This window comes from Miniopterus schreibersii, assembly GCF_964146895.1.
Source record: "Miniopterus schreibersii genome assembly, chromosome: 8".
Taxonomy (NCBI): Eukaryota; Metazoa; Chordata; class Mammalia; order Chiroptera; family Miniopteridae; genus Miniopterus; species Miniopterus schreibersii.
Genome location: NC_138109.1, coordinates 10,136,437 through 10,162,884, shown reverse-complemented (window position 1 = coordinate 10,162,884; position 26,448 = coordinate 10,136,437). Strand labels below are relative to the sequence as shown.

General features: G+C 52.9%; 1 protein-coding gene across 2 annotated transcripts in view; it reads right to left on the bottom strand.

Moving 5' to 3' along the window:
- The window catches only part of ECE1 (endothelin converting enzyme 1), a gene marked incomplete at its 5' end in the record, with an annotated part of 88,981 nt that overhangs the window by 24,108 nt on the left and 38,425 nt on the right, over positions 1-26,448 (bottom strand). The window contains 5 exons of one of the 2 annotated variants that reach the window (XM_081145932.1): positions 862-1,008; positions 2,337-2,458; positions 10,485-10,697; positions 15,725-15,866; positions 24,395-24,481. In XM_081145932.1, coding sequence (XP_081002058.1) covers positions 862-1,008; positions 2,337-2,458; positions 10,485-10,697; positions 15,725-15,866; positions 24,395-24,481 — 711 coding nt within the window. Of the gene's footprint in view, positions 1-861; positions 1,009-2,336; positions 2,459-10,484; positions 10,698-15,724; positions 15,867-24,394; positions 24,524-26,448 lie in introns of those variants that run through there. The other variant, XM_081145931.1, reaches the window with a different exon arrangement.

Genomic DNA, 26,448 nt, shown 5'->3' with positions numbered 1-26,448 from the left:
AGCAGCACGAGCTGATAGCTGAGGTCGCCCCTGGGATGAGCCCACCCAGGGAGGGAACAGATACATGCGGGGCTGTATTCCTGTCCGTTCAAGTGGTCAGCTGCAGCTCTACTTCATAAAACACTTCCCAGGGTGGCACAGTGGTTAAGTTACTCACAAACCACGTAGCCTTGGTCAAGTCACTGAACCTATCTGATCCCCAGGTTCTTCATTGGCAAAATAGGGAAAAAATATCTAACCCTCAGAGCTGGAAAGGGGATTCAAGGAGAGAGTGCCAGTAAAGGGCTTGATGAACGTGGGGCAGGTGAAGAAAGTCAATTCCCGATAGTTACTATCAGAGCCTTATGGCCACACCTTGTCAGACCTAGAGTGGGCATCATTATAGTTCATTTGATTGGTACGGAAATTGCAGCTCAGAGAGGTTGAGGCACTTGCTCAAGGTCACACAGTGAATGAGTGGCAGAGATGGGTGGAAACTCAGCCTTCACAGAGAGAGAGAGCTGGACTAAGCCATCTTAGCAGAGCTACAAAGGCTGGAGGCTGAGGTGCAGGGACCAAGATGTGGCTCCAGCTGTGTGCAGGGGTTGACATCACTCTTGGAGCCCACAGTGACCAATCAGAACCTCGAAGACTCATTGGTGTTGCAGTAACCCCACCTACCCCAGGAGGCTGCATGCCCTTTCAAAACTTCTTGCCTATAAAGATCTCATCCTCGGGAGCCTCCAGCAATAGCCCAGACTCAGAAACTAGAAGTGGGTCTCTGGCCAGGGCAAGTCTCCTCCCCACCTGCCCCAAGACAGCACTAAACTCAAAACAGGCCATGAGGTCCTGGCCACTCGTGCTGGGAGCAGGTCAGCTCACCTGGATCACGTTGCTGTTGGAGTTCTTGGAATCGGCGCTGACGTAGACGGAGAAGAAGGGGGAGGTGCGGTAGTGGGATGTGACCACCTGCAGGATCTCCTGGAAGTTGTCCTTGTCCCAGGGCCCTGTGATGTTCCAGCCCCCGAGCTGTGGGGAGGGAAAGGAAATGGAGGGGCTGAGATGGCAGGGAGACCCAAGTACGAAATCTGTCTCTGTAGCTGACATGCTCTGTGACCCTGGAGCGGCCATCTGACCTCTCTGAGCCTCAAAGCAAATGAAAGGGACGGTCTTCATTAGGGGTTTCTGACCAGGGAGCCAGAGATCCCGGATGGAGCAAAGATGTATCCTAGACAAGTGAGCCATGAATCCACATGGCGGCTGCTCGCCGGGGGCTGGGGACAGGGATGGGGAGACTTTTCCGGTACACCATTCACTTTTTGAATACTAAGTCACGTGACTGTCATTCCTTTTGAAACATAAATTCAATTGTGCCTAAAGCTCCATATTTTATTTATTTTTAAATTGTACTTATTCATTTTCCAATTACAGTTTACATTCAATACTATTCTGTATTAATTTCAGGTGTAAGGAAAGCTCCATATTTTTAAAAAGGTTGATAATCTATGGTCTACTGTAGTTTCTCTGAGTTGGATTTTTAAAACTCTCCTTGGTGTTCCCTGGTTGGGCACATGCTGGCACGTGGGGGCCCTGTGCCAGAGGGGAGGGACGGTACAGTCCCTGCTGCCCACAGCTCCCCACCCTGCCACAATGCCTCCCCCTGAGCCAAGCCGGAAGGTGTGGCCTAGAGGGAACACAGGCAGCTAGAAAACACCCACGGCCACCCTTGTGTGTGCACCAGGCAGCCTGGCCAGCCCCGGCGGCCCCTGGGAGTCCATCCAAGGCTGTCTGAAAGGTGCCCAGGAAGAAAGACTCTTTCTCCTGCTCAGGAGGCCAGGAGTCCCTGGGTCAGTGGGAGGGCTCTGCTTCTGGTCCAAGACTTTCTGTTGGTCCTTCTGGAACACACCCCTGCTCTCACACAAACACTCTCTGAGGACAAGGAAGCAGCAACATAGAGAAAGATTTTCTCTGTAAATACAGCCCCTGTCCCGCACAGATGCAGAGACACACGCACGTGTGACAGATCCACACAGACGCTGGCACACATCCCCACACAAATACTCAGATGGACAGTCCCACCCACAGAGATGAGCATGCATGTGTGCATGTGCGCGTACACACACACACTCACACTCACACTCAGACAGCCCTGACACAGGCCAGCAACCAGGCTCCACCATCCAGCTGGGCAATGGGACTGGAGGTGTGGCTGGGCCCGGTGGTAGCTGAGAGCCGGGACAGAAGCCAGTTCCAGGCAGGTGGCCCTGGTGGTAGCTGAGAGCTGGGACAGAAGCCAGCGGGGCAGGCAGGTGGCACGGGCCGGAGGAGATCTGGGAAAGTCTGCTGGAGGAACTCACCCTCTCGATCAGCTCCATCAGGGGCTTGGCCTTGAGCTCCTCGATCCTGGTTTCGTTCATACACGCGCGATAGTATACCTGGGCCTTCTTTTCTGCTTCGCTCACACTGGCTGTGGAGTTCTCTGGAAGGACAGGAGACAGCAGTTTGCGACGTGCCCCCACGTGCACTGGGTGGTCCTTTTCAGGCCTTGGTTGTGTGGCGTAAACAGAGCTAGGACCCTGCCTGTCAGGGCGGCAGAGAGCAACTCAGCAGGTATGTGACCGCCCCTGGGCACAGCCTGGCAAACTGGAGGTGCTCCCTGTTTCTAGCTGCCAGCAAACAAGAAGAGAATAGACCGTCTCTCCCGCTCTGGTGGTCAGGTTTGTAGATGTGTCCCTTGGTTGGCAGCACGGGCCACCCAGCTGGAGGACGGTCTGCTTTCCCCGCTGGCCGACACAGGGCGGGAACATTCCTGCCTGGTGTGTGGGGCAGAGGCCAGTCTTGGTTTCAGATCCCAGATGGCCTTTCTTGGGACAAAGACTAGAGTTGGGTGGAAGCCTTAGAGGCTTCATTCATTATGAATTTCCTTTCAGCTTCTTCCTCTGAGAGGCCGGGTATGTTCGTTAGACTAACAGTCAACTCAGGGGCCGTTTGCATTTCCCAAATCTGGCGAGCAGCATTGCAGTCCCTTACACTAGGACACCGGGAGACTGTCCCTTTCTCCTGTCCTTAGGGCCCTGGTCCAGATGCCCCTGCTGAGGGCCATGCGAAAGCACAGGGCAGGGTCCCATCTGCACCCAGTGAAGGTGACCATTTTCTACTGCTCAGTTCACAAGGACCTACTATGTGCCTGGGCTCCTGCGCCTGAGCTTTCATCTCAGCCTACCTCTCCAGACCCCACCAGGGTCCCTGACCCCCTCGGTTCACTCAGTCCAGCCTGCTTCCTCCCTGGGGAACTCCCCACTGCTCGGGCCACTTCGCCTCACTTCTTGTCTTTCCCGGATCCTGAAACCCCTTCCTTTGCTTCCTTCAAAAAGCCCTCAAACCCTACCTGTTCCATGAAGACTTTTCTGGCGGAATGCCACCCATTCATCCACTACACGGATATTAGATGCTTACTTTGTGCTGGGCTCTGTGCAAGCTTTGGCGGTGCAAATGACAACCTCCCTGTTCTCACGGAGTTTCCCTTCCACCACGAGGGCTCAGTAAACACATCAAGAAAAAACCACCCTCTAGCCCTTCTGCATGGGACACTGCCAAACTCTCCTCGGCCTTCAAGGCCTCTCGCAGGGGGTTCCCCAGAGGTTCATTCATGAAGACTCTCAACACTGAGCACCTTGGGTGCCAGGCACTGGGCTGGGCACCAGGTTTTACAGACACGAATAAGACCCTCTCCCTACCCCCAAGGAGCTCCAGGTCTAACAGTGAACACAGGTGTACAAAGAAATGACCAGGAGACACCAAAGTGCTTTGATTAATGCAAATGGTTTTGGAACCCAGAAAAAAAGTCAAGCCCTTGGGTGGGGTGGGGCTAGGGGGGCCTCCAGAGCACATCTTATTTGAGCTGCTTCTGAAAGGTGAGCAGTTGCCCTAGGTGGTCTGGCTCAGTAGTTAGAGCATCAGTCAGCAACCTGAAGGGTCCTGGGTTCGATTCTGACCAAGGGCGAGTACCTCAGTTGCAGGCTTGATCCCTGGCCCTGGTCGGGGGCACATGCGGGAGGCAACCAATCGATGTATCTCTCTCTCATTGATGTTTCTCTCTCTCTCTCTCCTCCTCCCTTCCGCTCTCTCTGAAAAGCAATGGAAAAAATATCCTCGGGTGAAGCTTAAAACAAAAAGAAAGGTGAAAAGTTACTCACCAGGTAGAAATGAGGGGAGAAGGGCACTGGGTTTGGGGGGAGTTGGAGAGTGTGAGGAAAAACAAGCATAAAAGGGCATGTAGTTTGGAGAAAAGAAATCCATTTGGCGCAGCCAGTTGGTGCAAAGGCCACGAGTCACTTCCTGACGAGTCTAATCAGCTTTCCGGGCCCGTGTCCTGAGAGGTCCCCTGGCCCCAGTTCTTACCCTAAACAGCCTCAGAGTTTCCACTGGTTAGAGAACGTCAGCCCTGCCTGGCTGGAGTCAAGGTGACAGCGCTGAGGGGGGATGACAGAAGGCCAGGGGCCGCAGTCATGAGCAGCGATGGGGGCACAGCGTCTGGAGGGCACAGGCTGCACTGCAGCCTGGCAGCACCTGCAGGACCCTGAGCCCCTCTGGAGCAGAAGAGCCTCCGGGAGGGGAGGCAGGGACTGCTCTCAGCTCCTCAGGCTCAGGAAGCAGCACAGCAGGAAAGCTGAGTGTTCCCCATCCCCTCCCAGGGGCCGCGTCTCTATGACAACGCCTCCGGGAAGGGACAGCAGGAATCCTCACTGCTTGTCCGGGCCTGGAAGCAGCAGCTGGCTGGCCACATCTGGCTCTGGCCGTGACCCTGAAATGCCACGGCCAGCGTCAGAGGCGGCACACTCTGAGCTCTGGCCCGCGAGCGGGCCTGGCACCTCCCTCCCGCAGTGCCCCAAGGCCACCCAGATAAGAGGCCCAAAGAAAGGCTTCAGGAACAGGCTGGCTGTGCTCATTACTTAACTTCCAGGCTGTCCTCCTTCCCCCACACCTGTCACTGGGAGGGGCGGAAAGCATCCAGCGCCTTCTCTCCTCCTGAGAGGCTGCCTCTGTGAGTTCCAGCTCCCTTCCTGTGAGCTCCACCCTGGGGGTCACATCCCCTTGTTTTCCCACAAATGTTATTAAGTTCTTGTGGCCTGGTGGCTGCCGGGCTGAGGCTGGAGGTGCCATGGGCAAAAGGATGCGAGTCTGCCTGCGTAAGGCCCACAGCCTGCATGAGGGCGAGCCAGCCAGCCAGCCATATGACAGTCACAAAGGTCTCGGATTACACAGTGGGGTGAACGTGATATGTCCCGGAGGCCTCAAGAGAGGATGGCCCGCGAGGCCGGGATCCCTGCCTGAGCTCTCAGGATGAGCTCAACATGGAGTGGACGTGGGGCTGTGCCTGGGCTGCCTTGCTCACTAGTCCACATGCTGGTTATCCGTGTTTCCCCAGCACCAGGTGGGCACACAGCCCTCAGCTACATCTGCTGAAAGCACAGAGCCCCGTGCCTGCTGCTGAGAAGGAAGGACACCCTATCTGGGGGTCGAGGGGTGATGAGTTCCGTGCCAGCTGCACACTTGCATGGGAGGAAATGAGGCAGGTGGGACAGGAAGGGACAGGAGCAAGGGTCCCACCAGCAGTCAGTGTTCAGACCCCCTGGATATTCCCACGCTGACGCAGGCTGGGGCAGGAGCCCAGGAGGAGGGAAAGCTCATGGAGCGCAGGGGACAACTGCAGCCCACTCTCCCACCTCCTCGCAGGGCACCTACTACCTGGCAGGCACCAGGGGGACAAGAGCTGAAGGGAGATGGCCAGGTGGGAGGCAACTGTAACAGACCCTGTGAGTGGTGAGGGGCCCGGGCCAGGTGGCAGCAGAGAAGCGGCGAGAAGCAGTAGGAGGAGAGAAAGGAGTCGAGCCTGCTGCCCAGTTTCCTTGGCTCAGGCCAAGGGGTTGCTGTGAGGTGTGGAAGGCCGAGGTGGGGCAGGTTTACACGTTTTAATTGGACATGCCTATTAGGCATCCAAGTGGACCTCTGGGTGGGAGCTTATAGAGCTGTGTCTTGAGCTACGTGGAGTCCGAACAGACACTGCAGTGTACAAGCTCCTTAAAACTGGCTATGTGGCCCCAGATCACTCATTGTCAACAGGGCAATATTGCCCCAAGGGGGAGAGAATTAGTTCTTAGGGGGCAGAAACAGCTTACTCTTCCTACGTGCACATACAGTAGATGACAGGTATACAGCACATTTGTGGAATTAAAATTTTAGGAGGGGGTAATAATGAAAACGGTTGAGAAACACTGCCGTGGCTGATCTGGGCCCCGCCACCTGCCACCTGCCGCCTGTCTCCTGCTCTTCTCCCTCTCGCTCCCATGCTCCTGCCCCAGGGCCACCGAGGTCACTGTTTCTCCTGCCTGCCACACTCTTCCCCTCACACCCACGTGGTCTATTTTCTTACTAAATTCAAGTTTCTGCTCAAATGTCTGCCCCTCGGAAAGCCCACCCCTTCGTGGCCACCTCTTCCTCCCTCTCAGGCCCGCACGCTACTCGATTTTTCTTCAAAGCCCTAATTCTTATCAACCGTGTTATTTATTTACTCATTTATGCGCTTACTGTTTGTCTCTCCCGCTGGAATGTACTTCCACAGGAAAAGACTGTTTTATTCTCTCCGCAATGCCCGGCACCTAGCGATGTCTGGCACACAGTTAGTGTACAATAGGTAATTGTTGAATGAATGAATGAGCGAGTGAGTGTTCTGGGGGCTCCACAAAGAAAGGTACCAATCACTTCGGCCTAAGGGAGGAGGCTTGGGTTCAAAGCGAAATCAGCCACAGACAGTTTCCTCTATAGGAAAAGCTTGGTTTCCTCTAAGACATACCTGCCTGGGTTTACTTCCCAGAAGAAGGTTCCATGGGATCAGCTAGGAGAAGTCAACAGGGCAGCTCCCAGGACTGATCAGGACCATGTTTTGGAGATGGTGGCACTGCCAGGGTCCCAGTGGTATAGAGAGATAATTTGGCAGCCCAGGACCAGGCAACAGGGCTCCCAAATGCCTAGGCATTTCCTTCTCGGGACCCAAAGTTCCAGAAACTTCCTCGGTCACTTCCCCAAAATCCCAGAGAGGAAAGACAGCACACCATTTAATCGGCCTGCTCCTTCCTCTGGGAGTTTATATTGGATCAGCCTCTCCCACCCCACTCCCCGGGAGAAAACAAATGCCCAGGCGGCTGGGCGGCTGCAGAAATGGGGGTTACCGGGAATCCTGGCCAGGAGCATGGGGGGCCCCAGCTCCACATCAGGGCAGGACTAGTGTTTGTCTTAGATAAAACCACAGACTCAGCTCAGACAATCCCAGCCCTCAGGAGCCCCATCCTGTGAGGGGATGTGGGGTACTGATAAAGGAGGTACTTTTTCTGCAGAAGAATCAAAAGAATAATACCCTCGGCATTTCCTGGTGCCGGCGTCAGGCCCAGGCTGAGGTCTCCTCATCGCCACACTGACACCCCAGGTGCACGTTACCACCTCATTTCAAGGAACCTGCCTGGGGAAGCAGAGCTAACCGGGGGCTAGAATCTGAACCCAGGCATTGTTCAGCCTCCCTGAGAAAATGAACTGCTTCCGGGGTGTGGGCGTGGCTGTGCGTGTGCCTCTTGCCACAACAATTTCCACCAGTGGGTGTTAGTATCACGCCCAATTTATAGGCAAGAGGTGGGGTAACTTGTCCGAGGTCACACAAGTGAGTGGCTGAGGCTGCCAGGACAGGAGCCTAAGCTCTCTCTGCTTTCCTTTCCTTGCCTATGGTTGGCTTGGAAAACCAGAGGAAGAGCTGAAGCACTCCAGCCACTGCTAAGAAGCCCTGGATACCCACTCCCATCCTCTGATCAGTTCATCAATCAGTCCATTTAACCATGCCCCAGACGAGAGGGAAGGGCCCACTGCCGCAGATACAATACTGGACAGAAATCATTTCTTAGAGGTTCCAGGTTGCCCAGAAAGATGAAACTACATTAGCCTATAAATATTGGAAAGATAAATCAGAATAAAAATACAAGAGCTGTCACAGGGTGACATGATTAACTGTCAAGTCACTGACATGGACAAATTTAATGCTACTGAAATGACTCTTATGTGTTTCTCAGGGAGACTGGTGTCAGGGGTAGGAGAAAAGAAGGCCACTGGCTTCTTTCTGGAATCTGTATTGCTTGAATGGTTACAGTAAGCAGGCACTTGGGTTCTTTGCATGTATTAATCTCATAATATAAGATATAGTAAATACGATGGGTACACAAAATGTAATTGTAGCTCAAGCCCAGAGAGGCCCTTCGGTAGCCATGGGAGGCATAGGGAGGAAACAAGTTTGAGAAAAGTCTTGCAGGACTGAAAGGGGTGGGGTAGGAACTCTGGATGGCAGAACAGTCTGTGCTAAAAGCACAAGCCGGAAAGCCCAGGGCAGGCCCAGCCTAAGAGACGATCCTTCTGCTGATAAAGGGAAGCCACACTCTTGTCTCCTATGAGGACAGCCCAAGCTGGCGGCCTGGTGGGCGGCAGTGCCTCTTGGATGAGGCATCTGTGTCTCATGCAGCTGAGGTCACTGCCCTCCAGCCAGCAGGCTGCAAGGACATGCCACAGTGGCATTAGGCCTAGTTCAGCCTACCTGCTACAGCTCCGCCTGGATTTCCTGAGGGGCTAGGGTGAACTCACTGCTCACCATGAGAGACAGGAGAGGTCTGCCCAAGGTCACGCATGAGCTGATCGTTATAGCTGTCCTGCATGGCCAGCTGACACAGTCCTCACCAGCACTCTGCATGTCCCCTCTCCTCCTTCCACCACCTGGGGAAGCTCACCCCACGCCAGCTGGGGCAGCCTGGGCACCCCCTTGCCTGTTCCAATTCCCATCATCTTTAGCTCGAAACCAGCTTGGCCTTAAGCCCAAGAATGTACTGGCCCACGCGCCTGGATTTTTTGTCACCTACTCACCTGCCTCCTGCCTTTTCAGGGGTTTCCAGGTATCAAGGTCCACAGGTGAGGGGCCATTTTCAGACTAGTTCCCAGGAATGGGCCTAGGGGGGAGGGAACTCCAGGATGTACCTTCTGGGGAAGCTGCTGGTCAGTATGACATGGGGGTGACCCCAGCTACAGTGTTCACCAGGCCCGGGCCAGGTCTTGCCCAGCCCAGAGAGCTCAGTCACACAGGAGTTTGGCGAACCAGTTGCAGCCGCTCTGCAGCCTCCGCCTGATGAATCTGACTCAGTGGAGCCAGTACAGAAGCACGCAGGCCTGAGGCCTCCCAGCCCTGGACTGACCCCAGCTCCACCATCTCTTAGGCAATACATTTCCTCTGTATTTTTTAGTCTTATCTGTAAAATGGGCATATGTGGCCTATGCCACAGCTTTAACAAAATACAAGCCAACCGCCCAGCATGATCGTGGGTATGCCCCGCACCTCTTTCCCTAATAACTGGTGCACTTTGGTGCTTCCATAAGAAACAAAAACAGCAAGAATTACTCTTCAAATTACCCCGTTAATCCTTAGGACAGCTCCCCTAGTGCTCAGAGTTAGTCCCCACTTTCCAGGTGCAGAGCCGGGCAGGACCTCACCTAACACAGCGGGGGGGGCAGCTCTGCTTTGCGGAGAGCGCTTCCTGGGTGCCAGGCACTCTGACCACCACACACAAGTCGAAACTCACAGCAATGTGAACGTTGTGCGGTAGGTGGCCATCATCCCCAGTTCACAGATAATGAAACTCAGCTCTGAGGAGCTGGTTCGTTTGTCCGAGGCCACACGGGCAATGAGCTAGCATGCCAAGGCCGCCTGACCTCACAACCCGCAGTGTGGCCTCTTGATCCCACCAGACCCTGGCCCTGGGTCAGGGGCTTGAACACATGGTTCTGGCTGTTCTGTGCCCTAACCCTAACCCTAACCCTAACCCTAACCCTAACCCTAACCAAGGTCAACTAGAGGTGCCAAAGGCCTCACAAGGGGCAAACAGGAGGACTTTGGTTAGAGGCTTATCACGCAAACCCAATTATCAGGAGCCCAAGGCAGATTGCTGCCTACAATGAGTAACTCTCAGATAAACCGTTGTTATAACTTTTGTCAGCTCACAACCTTAAAATCTAACTTCATGTATTCAGCCTTGATTCCTTTCACTCACAACTTGCAAAAATCAAAGTCAATACTAGTCAACAGCTAAGTCTCAGCCTTAAGTCACAAAAGCAAGGACCACACTGCCAGTTTTTGTGCACTTAATATGTGCACACACACCATCCCATGGTGAACTTCAAACGTGTGTTCTCTAGTTCTCAGAACTCTGCAGTCTGGGTATTACTAGTCCTGCTTTACAGATGAGAAAACTGAGGCTCAGAGATAAGTAACTTACTCAGGATCACACAAGTGACGGGACAGGCATTCTAACCCACTTTCACCTACTCCAAAGCCTCAGGTCTTCCCATTCTGCCAAGCTCCTTCTTTGGCCTGGCCAGGTAGGTCCTGCTGACAGCCATTCATTGGACCCCTGCTGGATGCTTACCGAGGAGGTGCTTGATGATGGCTTGGTTGTGCTCCCAGAGGTTGCTGAATGTCCCCCAGCGCGAGTGGCCATCAGGCACAGGGTGGGCTTTGATCCAGCCGCCGCAGGCATAGGTGAAGAAGTCTTGGCAGGGGTCCACTGTGGGGTCCATGGAGCTCAAGATGGAGCTGGTCACTGAGACACAGCCCTGGCTGAGGCACACCGGGGGCGTTTCTGGCAGGGCACAAGGACAAGAGGCCAGTGAAGGGCAGGCAGAGAGGAGGCTGCAGGAGTACAGTGCAGGTGGCCTGGGGCCCTGCAGTGCCATGCCCCACCCTGGCCCTGACCACACAGATTTGGAGCTGGATGGTCACTGGACCCCTCCAGAGAAATGATCTCAGTAGATTCACTATCTCCTGGCTTATAAAATAAGACTTCTGTTTAGTTGCCTAAAATCTTTTATATGGCTTAAAAGTACCCTGAAATAAGGTGCTTCTCTTAATTAGCCCTTCCCTCTACAAATACTGACTTTTTATTATTCCTTGCTGTTCAACACATTCATTCATTCATTCATGTATTCATTTGTTCAGATAATTACTGAGTATATTCCAGATTCTTGCTGAGAGCAGTGTGTGTGGGGTGTGTGTGTGGGTGTGTGTGTGGTGAGGGATATAAAAGGTGTAGTCCTGCCCTAGCCAGTTTGGCTCAGTAGTTAGAGTGTAGGCCCTTGGACTGAAGGGTCTTGGGTTCGATTCCGGCCAAGGCTCTACCCCTGACCCCAGTTGGGGCATGAACAGGAGGCAGCCAATTGATATGTCATTTTCACGTCGATGTTTCTCTCTCCCTTCCACTCTCTCTGAAAAGCAATGCAAAACAATGTCCTCAAGTGAGGATTAAAAAATAAAAATAAAAAAAATAAAAAGTGTAGTCTTTTCTTTCAAGAGCTAATAATTTAGTTGGGGATACACACATTACAAAGGAAAAGTCAAAACACAACAGCAGGAGATACATCTGTCATTCATTCTACGAACATACACTGAGTGAACTTAGTATGGGCCAAATGGGTGGTGCAGACGCTATGGTGCCAGGACTTAGGAGGAAGAAAGACTTTTATGAATAGAAGGAACTATAAAAAATCCCACTGAACACAAGGCAGGAGAGTGAAGTCATTGAATCCTCAAAAAAACCAAAACCAAAACAACCCTAAGAGATCATTTTGTTTACGGCCGTTTTTACATAGAGGAAACTGAGGCACAGAGAAGCTAAGCACCCTGCTTAGTGGCCAAAGGGATCTGAACCCCACCCTCTCTCAGCCACGTCTGCTTTGGGCCTAGAAGGGAGCTCTCCTGGTGAGGACCCAAACACTGCCAGGAGGCAGGGGAGCCCCACCTGTAGGTGTAGCGTAAGGAGGGACAGTAGTTGGTGCAGGTGGGCAGTGAGCAGGGCTGCGAATCCTACAAAGTGTCCCCAAAACACAATCAGCTTCCTCTGCAATGTGGGCAGAGGTGTGAGGGTTGTCCGAAGGCCAGGGGCAAGAGGAGGGGGCCAGACCCCTGCCTCAAGGTTGATCGGTGGGCTCTAGCAAAGGAACCAAACTGTAGGCAGCCTCCGCCATGGCCGAGCCCGAGGTAGCGAGATGGACCTGACTCTGCAGGAGACAGAGGCCGGCGGTGCAGGCCGGTGACTTAGAACAGGCCCAATGGGATCATCTGTTGACACAGCTGTGCCTGCGACAAGAGGGACTGTTTACTGAACACAGCTCTGCACCAGGTACTTCACACACATTCGTGATCTCATTTAGGCCTCAGGACAAGCCTCAGATACAGGCATCACGCCCTGTTTAAAGATGAGGAAACTGAGGCTCTGAGCAAGCGGGGGGAGGGGGGGCAGGCTGCAGGCTATTAACAAATGACAAGTGCAAAGGCCTGTGGGTTGAACAAGGGCCCGGAAGAGCTGAGCAAGAGCACAAAAATCAGGGGGGCTTTATTTTGAGGCAATTACTTGTTTTGAGATGCCTATACAACAACTGAAAATCATTGAGTCGTTAGCATGAAAATAGAGGAGGGAAACGGTAGGGAATAAGTGTCATTTTAAATATCTCTAGATCAGATCACCTTAAGCAAAGCTGCATGGCCCGCTCCCCACCCGGGAACACGCCGTAATCTTTCCGGGAGGCGGGGGCGGGGCGAGAGAATGTCTGTGAAGTTTGAAAAAGCCTATTTACTATTACGATATAACTTCATATTTGGAAAAGGAAAATAATACCTATTGTCTTTGTACAACAAACTACAGGAAGTAAAGCCCGACAAAATCTTGGCTGCTGGGAATGCTCAGAAGTCTGTCTGAGGGTGAGAGGGTGATCCCCAGAGTGGGGTCCATCAGAATCTGTGTGTGTGTGTGTGTGTATGTGTGTGTGTGAGTGAGATTGATTGATTGATTGACTTGTAGTTATCAAAAGGGTACTTGGGTTTAAAACAAAGTAAGAAACCAGTCCCCAGGAATCAGTCTGAGTTCTCCACTAAGCACTTACTTGGCTAGGCACAGGGCAAGGTCCCTAGGTGGTGCTTAAGCAATAATAAGCTTTGATTATTTAACTGATGGTTGGTAGGTCCTTTAAACTATTCCTGACCCAGAAGGTACTTAATGCATACTTGATTGATTGTTTCCAGGACCCCAGCCCCCCTCACCTAATGTCACCGTCAATACTCAGACTCCATCTCCTTGGGGAAACCTTCCCAGACCCTCATCCCTCTCTGGGCCCCCTGGTGAGATCTGAGCACAGACTAAGCTGTCTCCCTGTCTACCTTCCCCACGAGAATTAAACCTGAGGATAGGGCCAGCATCTTACGTGCTTTTATATTTCCTTTGCCTAGCATTGTACTTGGCACCTAGCACTGTCCAATACATTTGTTGAATGAATGGATGAATGAATGAATGAGCTTTGTCCACCACTTGGGTCATCACCTGTGGAAGCAGAAAGTATTTCTTCCCTTTAGGATGTGCATGATTACTCAAGGAAGCAGGAAAGGTCCCAGATCTGGGTCATAGATGCTTGTCTGGACAGTACGTGGCCTCCACACTGAGTTTGTTTTGCTGCTGCTGTTTGTAAAGCACCTGCAAGTTTCTAGAAAGGAAGGTGCAGCAGGAAGGTGGACTAATATGTATTTAGAAGCCCAGACATAACTTAGAGGTGAGTCTTTCAGAATCCACAGAGAATTTGCTTTGTCTGGTTTTATGTTTGCTCAGATGTGGCTGGTGCTAACACCTGCTGCTGGGTAATGAGGTTACTGTCAATATCCAGGGTGGCCACTGCTTTCTCAGGCCCAGGCACCTGGTGAAAACACACGGGTTGGCTCAGGAGTCACCTGATCCCGACCCAGCTCCACCCAGAGCTCCTTTCACCCAGGTCCAGGCTGGGAAAACCCTTCTACATCCCTGAGAAGGCAGGGATAGAGGCAGAAACAGCATTCCTTCCTGTGGGCCCCTCTGTTGCCCAACCACTAGAAGCCACTTGTTGGGGGTCCCTTCTGGTTTCTGGTGGAGAAACATCTTGGAAACTCCTGGGGCAGTTTCAGGGCGACACTGGCTGCTGGAGTCTTGCCTGCTCCCCAGGCACAGGGCCAGGGGCTGGGGAGATGAGGGTGGGCAGGGCCCACATTACCTGGCAGGGTGTTCTGAACTGAAGCTGATCTAGGCAAGATCTTGCCTCAGAGGCAAGCTTGTAGCTACAGGACAAGAGTAGAGATTGGTAGAGAAAGGCTGTTCCCAGCTTGTTCTCCTTGTTCCTTTGTCCATTCAATCATTTATTTATTCAGTTTGTAAACTATTTGCAAACCTATGGCATGCAGGCATTATGCTAAATACATATGGTTAAGAGCGTGAAAATCATTAATCAATCAAACATGCGTTAAGCACCTGCTAGATGAATGAATGAATGAATGAATGAATGAACGAATGAACAAAGAACAGGTGCTTGATGCGGGAGGGATTAAGGATGGCTCAGATGAAGCCCTGCCCTCTCTCCAGGCCCCCAAACTTCTCCCTCATCCCAGTCCAGCAGGGCCACGCAGGTGGGCCAGCACCTCCACAGTGCAGAAGGCTCAGTGAAGCCTAGGGTGGATGTTCCCAGATTCCGTAAAGGTTCACAATCTCCCTGACGGGATGAGTGACCAGGTGACCAAGTCCGTGGGGTTGGACTCTCAGAGGCTGTTCAACCAGGTGGACAATCGGACATCTGAAAGCTAGATGCTGGGGCACAGGGAGTGAGAGACCCTGGACCTGGCTGGACTCCCCACCTCGTTTTTCACTTGGACCCACATTCTCACTCAATAAATGCCTATTGAACATCGAGTCTGTGGGAGGCGCCTGGCTAGATGCTCTCAGCCAGACACAGAGAACCAGCGTCGGTCCCCGGAAGGGGCGCAGTCAAGTCGCTACACAAGGTAGGACAGAGAAATGTGATTACAGAGGTACATAAAGGTCAGCTGGGTCCTGGGAGAACAGCTTTTCTGGGAGTCCTAACACACACTGGGGTGCACCTAGATTACCAAGGGAGGTGGAGCCTGGGCTCTGGGGCCCAAGGGCCTGTGGCTGAATTTCAGCTTCCCCAACCCCTTCTGCAGTAACCTCGGGCAAGTCACTCAGTCTCACTGCCTCAGTTTCTTCATATGTAAAATGGGGCCAAAAGTAACACGTCATGGGGTTGCTATAAGGAGGAAATGAGATTACATTTGTAAAGAAGAGGAGCGGTATTTGGTCCATGGAAAGTATTAAGCAAACGGAAGCCATTATCGCTGTTTTGTTGGACTAAGGATGGTGGACAGTGCCAGCCTGTGTGCCTCACCAGCCCACACATCCTAACAACAGGACCCAGAGCCAAGGTTAAAGAAGTCCTGGTAGGTGCCAGGTATGTGCTACACATTATCTCTGACCCTTGGAGCCATCCCCGAACTGGGCACCATTCTCCCTACTCAAGTAGAGAAGACGCAAGCACTGGGAAACTAAGTGACTTGTCCAAGGTCATACAGACAATAAGTTGCTGGGCCAGGATTTAGACTCATGTCCTTCTGGCTCTGAAACCTTCACACCACACATACCGCCCATGTGCCAGGTCTCAGGCTATCTCAGCAACCCGAGTCCGCCAGACTTAGCTCTCTCCGTGGCTTTGGTGGCCAGCTCAGCTTAAGGAGGGAAGCCCCTTGCACAAGTGGACAGAGGTGAGGACAGGAGTCAAGCCCACGATGAAACACAGAGGCACCTACTTGTCCGGTACTGGATGCCCAGCACTGCCACACAGGCCACCAGTCCTGCTGCCAGAAGTGCCACCAGCACCACCAGCCGCTTCTCCACCTGGGTCCGCTCGGCCCAACATCTCTGGCCACTCCGGGGGCTGTGGAAGTTCACCTGCAGGGAAGGAGGCAGGAGGGGTGGGGAGGACATGAGCCCAGGGCTCCCCCTCCCCAGGAGGAAGGGGCTCCGAGGCAGGCCCAGGCCCCGGGGAGACATCAGGGTGGCTCTCCTGCCTCAGGGGTGGTCTGGTTCCCACGGACAGGGTCCTAATCCAGGAAAGGAACCGCCACCCTGCTCAGCAGCTCAGATTTGCTCCTAAACTTCAGAGAGTTGAATAGCTCAACCCAGCTGGGCTTGTATTATTTCTGTGTCACCCGATATGGGTGGAAGGAAAAAAAACAGCTTTTCCCTGTTTTTCCAGTAAGGAGTTCAAAAAAGAACAGGATGTTTGGCCTTGCAGGCATCCAGTGAGTGTCCAGCTTGGCTCTCCTCGAAGCCCCTGCAACAATAGGCTGGGACAATGCAGCATAAGGGTGACACCACCACAGCTCACACTTCCCAGGAACGTGGGCGCCCTTGGCTCCTTAACCCCCACAACCCTATGAGAGCTATTATTAGTTCTCTTTTTACAAATGACGACATGGAAGTCCTAGGGGGAAGACCCTGCCTGTCATCACACAGCTGCGTGGGCGGAGCTGGAACTGACCCCGAGTCTACCGATTCTGGAGCCACCAGCGGGTCAGAGATTTGAGTCTTGGGAAGATATCAGGGGAGATGCAATGGAGAAACAGCTCCATCCAGGCAGCTCCTCAAAGGGAGGGAAAATGTCCTTAGCTTCACAGTTTAAACAGGAAGGGTGGGACAATGAAAGGAAGTGGAGGGCGTGGCAGGGCCCTGGGGCCGAGGAGGGACACACCAGCCAATAGCACTCAGAGCCCTCAGCCTGGGCCATCACGGGCTCTCCTCCGTTAGAAGAGGTACTTTCTGCAATAGCCAGGGCACAGTACAGGAGGGGTCCCCTGAAGGTGGGGCTTGGTTCAGAGACTTTACGGCTGTGTGCCAACGGCTGAGCATCAACTCAGGCCATGTTGGAAATACTAAGACGAAAACAGACTCCTCATTTTCAGGGGCTCACAGCCCAGAAGAAAGGCAGATAAAGACACAGACTGGGGTGGGTAGGGGTTCAGTCAGGGAAGGCTTCCTGGAGGCAGGGGAACGCCTGGGCTGAGTCTCCAAGAATAAGTAGGAGCTGGCCAGGTGAATGGGGAAGAGGAGGGGGTTGGCAAGGCCTAGATCCTAAGGGTCACCAGAAGCGGGTTTAAAGGATGTGGGTTCCTGCAGGCTGGAATGACATGAGTATATTTGCCCTCTGGAAAGGCCAAGGTGGAGGGTGGCCCACAGCCTGCCAGGGGGTGGGGAGGGAAAGGAGCCGCCAGGGGAGAGGAAGAGATCTAGACTCTGACCTGCAAGTGCCCCACTAATAGCTGCAGTGTGGCTGCCCCTGGGAGTCAGGTCACCAAAGAGCCTCATTGGCACTTGGGGATCTGAGGCTGGCCACCTTGGGAAAGGAAGAGCACTGAGTGGCCTCGTGGTCATTGTTGGGTATTTACTGGCCAGGAAATGACTAGGAATTGCTGCACCAGGGAAAGGGGAACACAAGAACTTCTTGTGGAAGACTACTGGGTTCTAAAACCGAGAAAAGGAACTTGGGGCCCATCATATTTTCCGTGGACGTCCAGGAGGCTCAGAAACCAAAGCAGCTGCATCAGGTGGTGGGGGGGGTGCCACCTTCTAAAATCCCTTAAGAACTTTTCGTAAAATGTGAGAAACAAAGATTCTGGCCATGCTGCTCCCATGAAGTCAACACTGGGCTGGGAGGGCCTGGTGCAGAGACAGAGCTTAGGATGCTGCTAACGCGTTCAAGGCTCTGGAAGGTTCACGAAGGCATCTGTCTTCTCCCGCGGTCTACCTTGTATTCAGAGGGGTCCTGAAGGGTACAAAGCAGGTGCTGGCACCTATTCTCCATCTTCCTGCTGCCCTGCCCCTGATTTGTCGCACGTTCTGCCTCTCGGGGCCCCAAGATCATGGCTTAGCTCATGGAGGCGGCGGTGAAAGGCAAAGAGGCAGGGGGCCCTCTGCCTGGCGCTGGCTCTAGGAAGCTGAGGCGCACAGCCACCAGGCCGGGGAAGCAGGGAAACCTCCCCTTACATGGACAGAGCAATACCGCAATCTGAGGTGATGGCGCACAGAGGAGAAAGAAAGGAAAGGAAAGGAACAGGGGGAAGGAGGAAAGGAAAACAGAGCAATAATAGCAGCTAATATCTGAGCGCTCTCTGTGTGCCTGGCACTGTGTTAACTCTGTTTTGTTGCTGGGTGGTGCTACTGTATCTGCACAGCCCCCAAGGGTAGGTACTAGTATTGGGCCGAGAAGAAACACAGGAAGAGGCGGGCGGAGGAGGGAACAGGGACAGGCCACCTCTCCCCGGAGCCCACAGCCTCAGCGTTGGCCGCGCTGCCCGAGGAGCAGTCAAGCTGAGCCTCATTGTTTGACGGCAAGCAAACAGATGGTGTTCACTGTAAAATTTAATTAGCGTTAACTCAGAATTAACTTAGACATTCACAGTTCCAAGCACAAATGGCAAATGGAATTTGAAAATAGGGTTTTTAACCTTTGTAATGGTCTTTGCTTGGCTTGTACTGCCCGGCTGAGGGTCAATTGGTTTCTGGACAAGCCCCACACCCATCTCTGAGGGTGGATGGAATCCAGAGGCGTCCCCCTAGGCAGGAGGAGTCACCTGGAGGCACTGGGCCATGAGCAAGAGGCCTCTCCGGGAGAGGCTGTCCAGTTCCTGGGTGTAGTGGACAGGGCTGGGCTGTAAATCTGAGTCCCTTCTCCTCGCTGAGCCCCTGGCGGCCTGCCTGCCTCCTTCAGAGCAGCCAGCAAGCTCGCTCACAGCAAGGGGACGGTGCGAATGTTTCTCATGTTGCTTTCGGAAATGAGGGCATGTCAATCGCCAGTCTGCAGCGGCTGGTAAGGTAGGCGGGTTAGTGGCGGGCAGCCCATTCCACCTTGGGTATGTGACTACTGGCCAAGGAGCAGAGCTGACGCTTTGAAGACAGACTTGAAAATTACTATGAATGCTCAGCTCACCAGTGGGCTTAATATCCCATTTATTGTCATGTCAGGCAGAGAAGGAATGAACAGAAAGAAAAAGATGCCTTGGAAAGAGAGAGAGAGAGAGTCAGAGAAACAGAATGAGAGTAAGCGAAACAGTCGAGCTGTGCAGCCCGGGTTCCCACAGCCAAGGGAACAAAGCCCTAATGAGGAATAAATATTGGGTTACAGAAATGAGTGCTCGGCTCACCTAGGCTTACAGCAAGAACGAGTTCTGCAGGCAAGGACGGGCCACCACTGCCTGGGGCCCAGGAGACAAGCCAGCAGCAGAAGCGGGGAGGTGGGTGAAGCCTGACTTTCAGACACAGCAGGGGATCAGGAGGAAAGGCAGTGCTGAACCACCGCCAGGTCTCCCAGTGACCTGGGCTTCATGGAGCAGAAAGCAGAAGTCAGTTTGACCAAGGGTTTGGCCAGGAGCCCAACCCCTGCCAAGAGCCTGGCCACCCCATGACGGCCGGCAGGGCGACCAGGCTGCCTGCCTCGGAGCAGCCTTTCAGAGCAGACAGACCATGACAGCCTGGCCCTGTGTGCACTCTGCCTCCATGAGGGTGTTAGGTTGGGGAGGTTTCTTCCGGAAGCTTCCATATGGCAGACTTCTGGCTGAGGCCACGGGGGCCAGTCCAAGGCAAAACTATAAGTCCTCCAGTCCTCCCCATCGCTTCTCTGAACCCCACCTGCCCCCGTGCTGACTCTTCCAATAACCGCTTACAGGAGTACCTGTTGCAGGAGACAGAACTTCCATCTTAACAGGAATTAAAGTCTAATATTCAGAAGCAGCATTTTCCAGTTCTCTTTGCTTCTGAGGAGGGACACAGCTGCCAATGGCGCAAGAAAGTAGGTTGCCCTTGACTTTATCAAGACCCCATGTGTGTCACTGGGCAGCCTCTGGGCCTTAGTCTCCAATCTTTAAAATGAGGAAGCTGAATGAGGTCCCAGGTCTGAGTACCTCAGATTCTAGAACACCTCTAAGGCCAAGACTGTGAGTCTCTAATAGGTGGATGGGGTTGAAAGAACCTCCTAGTAAGCAGGGAGGTCTTTCAAAGTATTGAGTGGGACTGTCCCTAAAATCACCCTTGAAAGATAGCCTGTGTGTGGCAGAAAAAGAGAGAGAGAGAGAGAGAGAGAGAGAGAGAGAGAGAACACCACCGCTAAGAATTAAATGTAAAATATAAATATGAAAAGCCTTTCTTTTTCTTGAAAAGGATTTTTAGAATTACTGGGTGCGTTTCAAGGTTTTGGTAAGCGGTCATGGCCATCTGCTCCCCAGTTTAGGCTGCAGGGGTAACTTTAGCTTTTTCCTGTCAAGCCACTGAAATGGTGCGTGCTGGGGTGTGGGAGGCCGGGCAGCCAGTCTGAGCAGAGCACAGGCCTCCAAGAGAAAAGCTATTCTATTTAGGGCATCACTGAGACATCACGCCCGGTGAGTTTCTATGATAACCCTGATAACAACCAAATCCATTTCCTGTGCACTATACTACGGGCTTTCACTTACACTGCCTCACTTCGATCTTTGCAACAGCTCTAAAAAGTGGAGTAATAGTATTAAACTCCATTTTGCACACAAAAAAAGCTGTCTAAATGAGTTGCTTGCCGGTCTCAGAGGCCATGAGTGGCAAAGCTGGGGCTCCGTGATAGAGCTAGCTGGCTTTAAATTCTGCACTCAATCCACAGGGACTAGTTTTGGTGACTCGCAACTTATGTCTAAAATATGAGATAAAGGGAAAGAAAACCCCTTTCGGGAGGTTCAGGTAGAACTTGGCTCTGGCTACATTCAACTTTCTGTCAGTCTGTTCAGTAACGAAGGTGGCAAGTTTGGCTTAAAGATGGAAATTTTCATTTGCTAGTATCAGAATCAATACCTTTAGAGTTCCTAGAACCAATGGGCTTCAAAACCTTGAAAAAACCAAGCAGCTTATTTTTTATAGCTGTCCGTCAAGAGAGGGAGATTTGGGAAGGCTGGATCCATTTTAAAAGGGCGAAAATGGACTGGCCAGGTGTGGCTCAGCGGTTGAGCATTGACCTAGGATCCAGGAGATCAGGGTTCGATTCCCAGTCAGGGCACATGCCTGGGTTTGGGCTAGATCCCCAGCAGGGGGCGTGCAGGAGGCAGCCAATCAATGACTCTCTCATCATTAATGCTTCCCTCTCTCTCTCTCCCTCTCCCTTCCTCTCTGAAATCAATAAAGATATATTAAAAAAAAAAAAGCCTAAAAAGGAGGGAGCAGTTGTGTTCTGCAACCAACTCATAGGAAACTATTCAAAAGGCTAAAACATGATCCACTGTAGTCTTACAGTTATTGGGCCTATTGTTCAATTATAGTGATTGACTAAATACATTTTTATATATTGGTGCCATAGGTATTACGGTGTTCTTAAAAATATTTTTTTATTGAGTTTTAGAGAGAGAGAGGGAAAAGGAGGGAGAAAGAGAGAGAAACATCAATGTGTGAGTGAAACATCAATCGGCCGCCGCCTGCTCACCTGCCTCCTGCTCGCCCCCTACACCCAGAATCAAGCCCGCAACCCAGGCATGGGTCCCGACTGGCAATCATGCCAGCAACCTTTCCGTGCACAGGATGATGCCCAACCAACTGAGCCACTCTGACCAGGGTGAAGTGTTATGGTTTTTAATGGCAGCATGTTTTGAAAATTTTTAACAAAAAATGCTTATCAAGTGGCATTAAATGAGAAAAGCAGGATGCAACATCATGTTCTTTGCATCGGCTCAATAACGTTTAAAAATATATACATGCAAATGTGGAAAACTAGAAGTGGTTACCTACGAGCAGTAGGATTACTGTTTCTTTTTAAATCCTTTTTGTTTTAATACTGGACTCTTTTTCCCCCACCCCCACCAATGAGCATGTAAAGTTTGTACATTGGGAAAAAAACCCAATGATTAAAAACACAAAATTAGTAGAAAACTTTGCTTCGTAAGTGGAAGTGGATGGGTTCTCGACTCTTAGAAGAACAAGCTCTGGACCAGTTCACATTTGCTTTGGGGAAGTTGTGAAGGCTTAAGGGAAGCCCGACTGTGTACCCACAGAAATGCCCCAAATCCTTGGGGCAACCTTTTCAGCTTTTCCTGTATAAAAAGTGGGCAATGACCCAGCTGGAGTGGCTCAGTTGGCCGGGTATCATCCTGTGCACCAAAAAGTTGCCAGTTCGATTTCAGGCCTGGGCACATACCTGGGTTGTGGGTCTGATCCCCAGTTGGGGAGCGTGCAGAAGGCAACCTATTGATGTTTCTTTCTCACACTGATGTTTCTCTTTCTCTCTCTCTCTCTGTCTCTCTTTCTCCCTCCCTCTCTCTAAGCATGTCTTCGGGTGAGAATTAAAAAAATAATATTAAATTAAAAACAACAACAGCAGCCCAGTTGGCATGGCCTGGTGGTTGAGAGCCAACCTATGAACCTGGAGGTCACAGTTCAATTCCTAGTCAGGGCACATGCTCGGGTTATGGGCTCAATCCCCAGTACGGGGCATACAGGAGGCAGCCGATCAGTGACTCTCTCTCATCACTGATGTTTCTCTCTCTCTCTCTCCCTTCTTCTCTCTGAAATCAATAAAAACATATTTAAAACAAAACAAAAAAAATGTGGGCAATGTATCCAGTTTGGTGTAGGGGCACCAACACTGCACTCCAACCTGCATATCTCTGTGACTACAGGAATCTTCCCTAATCTCTCTTAGATTCAGCTTTATCATTCATGTGTAATATGGCCACAGGGGTCCTTACCTCATAGGTCATAAGAACAACAATCATAGCAGGCCCTGTAATATGCATTACATCCACTTTCTCTGACTTCTATTTTACAGATGAGGAAGTTGTGGTTTAAAGGGATTAAGCAGCTGCCCAAGAACTTGAGTGGAGTCATAATTTAAACCTAGGCCCCTGGCTTCAGGGACTGGGCTGCCTTCGCTTCGCCAGGCAGCCTCAGCGGGATGAACGGACTCTGTGACCTAAAAAAGGCGACACCCATGTGGGCTGCTATTATGATAACAGCATGGCACATTATTTTGTTGTGAATTCCAAATGCTTTTGTGCTGATATATTTAGAACCTTCTGTGGAAGATGAGACTGAAATGATTGCTGATTAGATTCTGTTTTGATTGGTGAAGGGAAAAGTGCCTGCCACAGAAATCTCATTTCCTGCTGGATTTAGCCTTTTACGAAGTGTCTTCAGGGGAGACGTTCTAGACAGGCTGGGTTTGATTTCTCACTTCCAGATTTCTAGCTCTGTGACCTAAGGTGAGTTGTGTTCCCTTTCAGAGCCTCAGTTCCCTCACCTGTAAGTGGGAAGAATAGCCTCTACAGCTCATGGGATGGGTGGTCCTGAAGGTTAAGATAATGTAGGGAAGGCTGCCATATCCCACTTGGGATCATGAGTTCAGATCTCCCTGGATCTATTTGGCCTGGAGGAAGGATGCAATCAATGCTATATCACTTTATTAGTATTATATTCCAGCTTTGAAGAGGCACAGCAGGGTTGGGTCTGACAGCCTGTTTCCACGCACCCTAAGCTTACCCTCCAGATGGGCTGTGGTTTGGTGTCAGTTCACTGGGAGGCCCCAAGATACCCCCCATTGTCTCCCTTTGTCAGCCTGGCAGAAGTCCTCCTGGGCTGAGATGCCCCAGCTCCACTCTCTACACTGGTTTCTCAGGAGCCAGATCACAGAGCCCCCTTGGGCATCCTTGACATTTGCAACTCACCCACCTGCCTGCCTGGGTAAAAACCCCATCAGGGTCAAGGTCCCGGTCAGGACTGTCCCACTCAGCCCCACAGGGAAAGAGCAGAAAGCAGCCCTGTTCACCGCTGTGCCACAGGCAGGGAGGTGGTAGGGCAGACCCCTGGGAGGGGAGGAACTGGGCTGAAAAGTGGCAGGGAAAGGGGACAGAGGACAGCCCCCCACAGGAGAAATTCGGGTATTTGGGGGGAAAGAGGAAGAACAGGGTAATGCCTACCAGAATGGGTGACCAACTGCCCAGCTTGCCCAGGACTGAGGGTTCCTGGGACGCAGGACTTTTGCGCTAAAACAGTTTTAGACTCTGCCAGTAACGGGCTGTGTGGCCCGGGGCAAGTCCCTCTGCTCAGAGCTGCCTCTTCTGTGAAAAGGGAATTGGACCAGTTCGGCTCTAGGGGGTGGGGAGGGTGTGCGCTCCAGCTGGGCCACCTGGGCTGAGGCCCCACGAGTGTGGTCCGGGGGATTCGGGGACGGGCAGAGCTGGCGAGGGGAGGCTGGGGGGAAGCACAGCGCCCCAGGGGCACTTGTGCCCCAGAAAGGCTTCTTTCCCACGGAGCCCAGTCTGCCTGGAGCCCGGGGCTGGCACAGACCCCCTCGGGGGCTGGCAGGATGGGGGCGGAGACCGGGAGGAGGGAGGGCGAAGGGGGGAAGCACCAGTGCGCATGCCCAGCCACCCCCTCCCCGAAGGTGGGAGCCTCTCCGGGAGGGCCGGGGCGCCTACCTGCAGGCCGTTCGGGTACCCGTCGCCCTCCGACAGTGAGTCCACCAGGTCCTCTTCGTCCAGGGTGGCCCGCTTGTAGGTCGACATCTGCAAGGCCAAGTGCAGCACGGACTCCCTCAGCACCTCCATGGCTCGGCGCCCGAATGGGGAGAATGGGGAAGCGGGCCGGGCGCCGCTGCCACCGCCACCCCCGCCGCCGCCACCCCCGCCGCCGCCACCGCGCCCCGCCCCGGCCCGGACACCCAGACCGGCCCACCGACCAGCCCGCCGCGGGGGGCGGGTCCCGCCTCCCCCCACCCGGCGCCTCGGCAGGGCCGCCCTCACCCCCATCGCCCACAGCACCCAGCGCCCACACGCCCCGCATGCTGCGCCCCGCGCCACCAGGGTCCCCGCCGTCGCCGCAGCCGCTGCGCGCCCGGCGGGTCTGGGCGCCGGCATTGCGCCACCGTCGCGGGCGGAGCCTGATGGGCGCACGACTCAGGTTCCCCCCCCGACCCCCCCAGGAGACCCCGAGGCCCCAGCGTCACGTGGGGGTGGGGAGACCTCCCTTTCCCAGAGGTCAGGGCGCGGCCAGCCCCCAGCCCGGCAGGAAGGGGCGCACACAACCTCTCCTGGTAAGAGGCCTTGAGTCGCCCCCTTCAGTAACCCCCACTGGCAGACACCAAGAGTCAAGGGTTAGGAAGGTGTCCCTAGTTTGGCCCACAACGGTGGAGAGGTTCCTCCCACCATTGGCCTTTAGGTGCGGCTGGCGGGGGTGGGGGGCTGGGGGGGTGGAGGAGGGGTCTGCCCTGCTTGAGCTGCAAGGATTAGGGGGAAAGAAGAGGTAGAATAAAAAAAATGGGTATCTCCCCTCTCATTTCCCCCTTCCTCTAGCTCAAGGGCCTTTAAGCCAGAGTTCATGAATGATTTCAGAAAATTCCAGAGAACTCCCCTGACACAGAAAGGAAAAATGGTGTGTGTACCATTTGGGTGGTTGGAGGGGAATCCAATGCTTGCCTCCAAGCTCAAAGGTGTGACTTCCCCCCAAAGCAGTAAGAACCCTGGCTTCAGCTTCCGGCCCAGGCAGAGACCAGGAAGGTGACCCTCCTCTCTTAGGAGTCAAGTAGGTGCTCTCTCCCTAGCCCCTGAGGCCTGTCAGGAGCCCTGTGACCTAGGCTGGAGAAGTAGGCTCTCCCAGATATGGGGTGCTCAGGTAAAGACTGTGGACATCCAGCATTCTCCCTTGCACCCAAGACCCTAACTCAACAGTTTCCCAAAGGACCCTCCACTTCTGGTGAGACCTGGAATCCCCTGCATTTTCTCAGCTTTCCCAAAGCACTTCCGTTCATTTCCATATTTGATTCTTACAACACAGGCTCAGAGAGGTGAGGTCACTTTCCAGGGCCACAGCCACAGTGACAGCTCCTAGTTTCCACTCCTGCCCTCTTAAGAGTCCTCTCAGCTGCCAGAGCAAGTCTTTAAAAAGGAAATGCTAATCCTGTTACTCCCTTGCTTAAAACTCTACAGGGACAGTCCCTTTACCAGTCCCCCATGGCCCCTCCCCACCCAGATCCTCCCCATCTCACTCTCCTAGACCCTGTGGGCCCTCACTCAGTTCCTTAGATTCTCCAAGTTTCTCCTCCCCTCCACCAGGGCCTTTATTGATTTAATACGTTTTTACAGAATTTTCAGAGAGAGACGAAGGGAGAGGGAGAGAAACATTGATACAAGAAAACATCAATTGGCTGCCTCCTGCACACCCCCTACTGGGGATGGAGCCCCAAGCAGGGCATGTGCCCTGACTTGGAATTGAACCGGAGACCTTCTGGTGCATGAAACAGCACCCAACCAACTTATCCACACCGGCCAGGGCCACCCAGACCTTTACAGCACTGTTCCCTCTATCTGGAATAGTCTTTCCTCATTTCTGCTCCTCTCATGGTCAGCTGCTGCTTCAGATCTCAACTTAAATGTCACCTCCTCAAATGTCCTGACTCCCCTAAGTAGCCCCAAAATTCCATGTAAAAGCACCCCACCATTTCCTTTTATAGTGTTTATTGCAGTCTGTTACTATT